Below are 6,389 nucleotides of genomic sequence, written 5' to 3'. Positions count from 1 at the left end.
GCTGCCAAGTGCAGTGGCCCAGGCAGAATCTGCGTGCCTTGGGGGGCATTCTTCATGTGCACTAAGAACCCCACAGTCCTGCCTGCTCAGCAGTCCCTCTCTGGGAGAGCCATGGGGGCTGAAGAGGGAGCCCTTCTCCCTCTAATGGGTCTTTTGGGGCCGCACCCCCTCACTCATCCCAAACCCCCACCTGAAGAAAGAACCATATTCCAGCACAGCACAGATAATGAGGTCAGTTTATGGATTACAGTATGGGACAGACTGGGAGGGGGCCACGGCCTACCTATAGTAATAAGCTTCCCAGGAACAGACCGACAGACAGAAGTAGCCCAGACAGACAGACAGAGGAACAGGGAAACAAAGCCAAACAGGGAAGAGGTCTTGGCTCAGCCTCAGCAGCTGTGTCTGGGCTCCAGAGCCAGCCTGCCCTGGGGACCTGGAGGATGAACAGGCTGCAGGCCCTCAGATCCTGTAGGGCTCCCTCTCCTCACTCCTTTCTATACCCTCACCAGCAGGCTGGGACCCTTGGCAGGTGGTGTTTCTGGGGCTGGGGAATGGTTGGTCTGGAAGGGGTGGGCAGACGGTCAAGGCTCTTGGAGACTCCCTGGGAAGATGGAGGCCTCGGTAGTATGGGGACAGTAGCAGCACTGGGGGGATTCCAGCCAGGCACCAGGCACCTGGGGTGGGGCACTGCTCAGCAGCTCCCCTGTGTCTAGGGCAGGCCCCCCATCCTGCCCACCACACCAACATGGTGCAATAAATAAAGTTTCAAGTAGCAAGTCGGTGTCAGGCAGGAGATCTGGGGGCTGGCAGACAGGCAGGGGCTTATGAGAGACCCCTGTCAGCGCACCGAGTCCTCTCAGTGAGCTCCAGCCATGTTAAGTCTGTCTGTGTGCACTGGAGTGGGGCCCCGGCCCCCGTGTCCATGTAGGCACTCCCTGCAGGGGCTCAGCCCCTCAGACCAGTGCCAACGCCTGCTCAGTGGGACAGAAGCAGGGCAGCATGGTGCCTACAGCGTCCACAATGGCGGCCAGGTGCTCGTCCTGAGCCTGGGGCCCACAGAGCTGCATGAAGTCCGCTAGGCGCAGCAAGTATTCAAGGTTGTGCCCGGAGAAGCCTCGGCAGGCCAAGATCTGTGTAGCGATGGCCTCCTCGGGGGCAGGACCCAGGTAGCCAGGGTTCTGCGGGGTGGCCACATAGGCCAATGCCTTGAGTGGTTGGTCAGGGGTATCTTGAGGGTAGAAGGTGACCTCCTTGGTATCGTAGCCGCCGAGCACCGCCTCCCGCACGTTCAGGTACTTCAGGGCCTCGCTCACCTGCTCGCCTTGCACCTGGTATGCCACACCCCAAGTGCAGCCCTGGGAGAAAATATGGGCACCGGAGTCAGTCACGAAGCTTCTTCTGATCCCACCCAGGACTGTGCTCCATAAGGGAAGTGGGCAGACTGCTGATGAGCCCTCTAGCAGCAATACAGCAAACCCTCAACCTCCCTTAATCAGGGTTGAGAAGGCGGACTAGCCCCAGGGAGAACAAAAATTTGGCTCAGAGTTTGGTCTGAGAAACAATGGCATCACCTGTAAGCTTGTTAGGAAAGCGTTTCAGGCCACTCTAAATCTTATATTAAAATCTATGTTTTAACAAGATCCTCAGGTGATTCTTGTGGAAAGCACTTATCCAGACTCAACCTTCCCCTCAACCAGAGGGGTATCTATCTAATCTAGCCTGCGGCCAACGGCCCATGAGCTCTGCCCGTCTGCACCCCTCCATGCTGGGTCTCTTTCTTGACACTGGCACTTACCTCACGATCTTCAAGAAGGGTCACCACACGACCAGGCTAGGGAGGGAAGAGAGATTTTGAAAAAGAAAACAAGTTAGAAATGAGTTCGGCCATCACTGGTAGAGAAAACCCTTAGTAACCCTTCTATTCCAGTCCTCAGATAGCCCCACTCTTGGGGAGCAGGGTGGGGGGTGGGGCGCGGGAGTGGAGGGAGCGATGCATGGATGTAAGAGAAGTAGACATATGGCAGTGAACCAGATTGGTCATCAGAAATATTCATCAACACGGTGATCCACAGGATCAGACTCTAGCCATCACACAGTGACCCACTAGGCACACAAATTTAAGCCACAACGTCCTGCAAGGTTCTCCCATTTCCCCCATCAGGACAGAGTCACTGTCAGCCCAGATAGGCCCAGATACTCCAGGGCACTAGCGCAGCGCCCACTATCCTGCCCCAACCCCCGTCATTTCACCCGGGCAGGGTCGGATGCTCACCATCTTGTCACTGCCGCGATGGAAGGTGTCTCCCTGCCAGAAGCGGCGGCTGTAGCCGCGCACGAAGCCCACACGGCTGTCGCTGTAGGCGAAGTCGGGCCTCCACACCAGGGAGCCGTACCCAAAAATCCACAACGCTTGGGGGTCGTCGTCCTCGGAGAGGGGTTGTGAGGAGGGCGGAGAGGCGGGAGGGGAGTTCTGGGCTGCAGGCTCCTGCTTCATGGTGCCGGGCACAGGGACGGGCCCGGGCGGCCCCCGGGGCTGGTCTCCGGGGCGGGCACGGAAGGACCGACCGACACGCACACCTGGCCTGGCACCGCTTGGTCGCTCCAGCTGCGCGGCCCCGTCCGAGGCGCTCTTTAAACCCTCCGGCCGGGAAGCCCCACCTCTCGCCGCCAGCTTTAGCGTTTATTGGGGCGGGGCAAATTCCCTTTTGGCCAATCACCTTCTGATTTTCCTGTCCAGTTAACCGCGCCGCCCTCTGAGTGGGTAACTACGTGGCCTGCCCCGGGCCCAGCGCGCCCGCTGATTGGTTCGACTCCACCTCTGTAGCAAACCTGGCAGGAGTGATGCAACGGCGGAGGAGGTTTTCCCAGCTCAGGCATGCAGCAAGGGCACTTCAGATTGCGTCAGGCGGCCGTCAGTGGGCACGGACGCGGGCACTGGTTGTCTCCCCGTCAGCCCCTTTATGCCTTGGCCCCTTCAAGAACCATGGTGGGCGGGTCCCGGGAGGATGCCTCTCAAGCACTCCTGTCAGTGCACCTGGCCGAGTCACTGCCACCCCAGGCAGCACGGACTCATTACTAGGATCAGCGCAGGACACGTCCAGAACGAGAGCTCTGGGCGGTGTAAACGCGCATCCCTGGGGCTTCGCCTGGGAGCACGTACTCTGAAGAAGCTATCGGAGGCACCTCCGCATTCCGCATAAGTGCCTCATGCTATTGGCACGCGTGAGCAAATGAAGAAACTGAGTCACGGGGCTGACAAGGGGTTCTGCAGAAGCTGCAAGACTGAGTCAGACCGGGCGGCCAGGGCTTGCAGGCATCACATGGGGGCTACGCCCCAGGCCAGGTGTGAGGCGCTCCAAGCCCAAAATAAGGTCTGGGAAAAGCCGGAGCTCTTGGAACGGCAGTCCGGTGGTGGTGGCCAGACCTGCGGAGAGAAGCCAAAAAGCCAGCAAAACCAGGCCAATCCTGCCCCAAGGCGATGGGTTTAGTTTTGTTCAGACAGGATATTTTGGCAACAATGGTTGGGTTAATCTTAGGCACGGAGGTTCTGAAAGTGGAAGGCAAGGAGGGCCCAGGTGAGGTCCCCAGAGGACCGTAAGCAGCTACCAGCCTTCGCCCTTGGCTACTGGCTTCACGACCCAGGAAATGTCTGCAGGCCGCCTGGGGTTGACCCCCTAAGCAGCGGCCAGGGTCAAAGGGAAACAGAGGCAGCAGAAGGCCTGCACTTGGCAGAACTGGCTCCAAAGGACTGCTGCTGAGGTCGGGGAACTACTGGTGAGGGGCAGGGTGACTCCTCTGGCAGGGAAAGGGGGCAAAGCAATTAGATGGTTAAACTAAAAATGATCTGCACACAGAAGGTGCCTAAAGATAAAATCTCCGGTAGGAATGCACAGCGGTGTGTATAGTATGAAGCTAGATCTTTAAAAACAAAATAAGTTATACATTAATATTAGTAAAAGAAATAATATGGAATAATATATTTAAACTGTAAGCGGAGACTGTCACCAGAGGAGGATTTTCATATTAAGTGTAAATATGGAAAAGTTTGGATTTTCTTCAAGGAACATGAATTACGTTTCCAAATGGGGAAAAAAATACAGACAAATGGCTGTCTCTGGTTTTTCCTTTCTCCTTCCCTCCATTCCCCATGTGCACCCTCCCCTCTTCGCTTCTCCTCTCTATCCTGTCCTCTTTGGTCCATATGAGCACCTTATTTGCTGCTTAGGGAAAATATCCCCCCTCCATCTATCTCCTTTGGTAGTGGGGTGGAAGGTGAAAATCTGATACTAATACATTGCTGAAAGTATCTAAATTAATACAAACAACCCTTTGAAGGCAGCTTCATGATACAAATCAAGAATCATAAAATAGCCTGCCCTTTGACCCATTACTTCAACTCCAGGAAATTATTAAAAATATGGGGGAAAGCCATATTCCTCAAGGTTTTTCAATGCATCGTTCCTTATTATAGCAAAAGCAAGAGAAGTAAAGCTACTTAAATATCCAAAAATAGCTAAATGTTCAAGTAAATTATGGTCAATCCACAGGTGGAGAAATGCAGACACAGAGAGAAAATGACTTAAAATCCTGCAATAGATGATTAGTTACATAAATTTGATACAGACATGAAATTGAATCTGTGCAGTCATTGGGAACAATTATGTATGACTACACTAATGTAATTAAGTGAAAGGCAGGTTATTAAATAACCTAAAATAACTTTCTTAACTTAAAAAGTCTAAATGTGTTCATTTCCATAGAAAAAAATCTAGAAGAACATAAAAATGCTGTGATCATCTCTTAGTAGTAGGACTACTGAAATTTGCACTTCCTTTTTTATACCAATTCAGATTGGGAATTTCTCAAGAGAACATAAATTACTTATGTTTAGAAAAAGAAGTTTAAAATAGGAAAACAATGTAGTAAAAATTCTTATGATTGCATAGTAAGGCAAAAATAGGAACTATTACATGCACTATAATTAAAACTATTAAAACAACAAAAATAAGATTCATGAGGAAAAAGATGGGGACACCATATACTAATGTTGGATGGATTGGAGTATTAAGAGTATAGGTGATTCTTTTCTCTATTTTGCAAGGCTTATGAAATGTAACTTTTAACAATATAAAGTTAGTTTTAAAGAGTAGTTAATGGTTCTCTGTTGGCTAAGTAGTTAATGGTTCTCTGATATAGCATATCAGAATCACCTGGGCAATATCTTCATGATGCCCACTCTCCTCAACTCTCCATGACTTCCTCCTAAAAGCCCCAGGCTTCAATAATTCCTTTGAAGAGTTCATCAGTGACCAGCTCTAGCTCCAAGCACAGTTAGTCACTCCCTCCTCGGTGCTCCCAGACCCCTTACCTCAGTTCTGTCCCTTCCACTTCATGCTTATAACAGAAACATGTATCGAGTGCTTATCTTCAGCTAGGCAGTTTGCTAAGTGATTTTGCTCTGCTGCTTTGTGAGGTAAATATCATTTCACAGATGAGCAGTCTGGAACATAGGAAAGTTAGGTAACCTGTTACAGTGACGCAGCAGCAAGTCGTATAGCCTGGGGCCCAAGGCAGGCAGTCCAACCCCAGAGCCTCCTTGTTAATGAGATTTTTGACATCCTGCCTCCTAAGAACTTGAGAGCTCCCAGAGAGCAGATGTCATTTCTGAAGGCCCAGGAAAACCAACACAGTCCTGGCACATGGAAAGTTCTCTGTAAAGGTAGGCAGAAAAAGTGAAGCTCTTGAAAAAGGCCAGGGAACCCTGGAGTTCAGAGAAGGAAGAATCCTGTGAGACACAGGTTTAACTTTGACCCTCTCAAAATAGTGTGTAAAAGGGTTAGTCACTCAGTCATGTCTGACTCTTGCGACCCTATGGACTGTAGCCTACTAGGCTGCTTTGTCCATGGAATTTTGTCCAGGCAAGAATACTGGAGTGGGTTGCCATTTCAAAATAGGAACCCCCACAAAATTTGTCCCAGAGGTCTTGACCACCTTCCCAGGAAATTGTCTGACCTGTTTCCAGTCCTTGCTTATCCTTTCCCACATCTGTCTTTTTCCCTCCCAGTGGGACACTCCCAGGCAGTAAACCACCCACCTCATCCAGTTCCTCTCCAACACTGGCAGCAACCACCCCATTTTTTCTCCTAAAATCCCCTCAGGGTGGGGCTACAGACGTCATACCCACAGAGATACCAGCTCATAACAGCTGATGAGAGAGTATTGCCTCCACCTTACAGAGTCGCACATGATTGGCACATGATGCATACATGGTGGCTTCCTTCTCTGAACCTTTTCCAAATTAATCCTTCCTTAATTGTTCCTTCAAGCGGTCACTTCTAATTTCCTTCTCCTCATTCCAGTCACTGTAATCAACTCCTGGTGTTAGT

At 51.2% G+C, this 6,389-nt stretch overlaps 1 protein-coding gene across 1 annotated transcript; it reads right to left on the bottom strand.

Annotated features, from left to right (window-relative positions):
* Positions 1 to 217: 217 nt before the first annotated feature.
* Positions 218 to 2,666, bottom strand: CHAC1 (ChaC glutathione specific gamma-glutamylcyclotransferase 1). Its single transcript, XM_043471514.1, has 3 exons — positions 2,276 to 2,666; positions 1,799 to 1,834; positions 218 to 1,358 (listed from the first exon to the last, which is right to left on the bottom strand). Exons 1-3 carry the CDS (start codon positions 2,495 to 2,497, stop codon positions 957 to 959), a joined length of 660 nt encoding a protein of 219 aa, XP_043327449.1. The 5' UTR covers positions 2,498 to 2,666; the 3' UTR covers positions 218 to 956.
* Positions 2,667 to 6,389: the final 3,723 nt, after the last annotated feature.

This window comes from Cervus canadensis, chromosome 6, assembly GCF_019320065.1.
Source record: "Cervus canadensis isolate Bull #8, Minnesota chromosome 6, ASM1932006v1, whole genome shotgun sequence".
In the NCBI taxonomy this organism is placed as follows: domain Eukaryota; kingdom Metazoa; phylum Chordata; class Mammalia; order Artiodactyla; family Cervidae; genus Cervus; species Cervus canadensis.
This window is presented reverse-complemented; position numbering and strand designations above follow the sequence as displayed.

Coding starts and splice junctions, on each gene's coding strand:
- CHAC1 (XM_043471514.1), bottom strand. CDS start 2,497: ATGAAGCAGGAGCCTGCAGCCCAGAACTCCCCTCCCGCCTCTCCGCCC. Junction 1,835..2,275: donor ATCGCGGCAGTGACAAGATG/GTGAGCATCCGA, acceptor TTCCCTCCCTAG/CCTGGTCGTGTGGTGACCCT. Junction 1,359..1,798: donor CCCTTCTTGAAGATCGTGAG/GTAAGTGCCAGT, acceptor ATTTTCTCCCAG/GGCTGCACTTGGGGTGTGGC.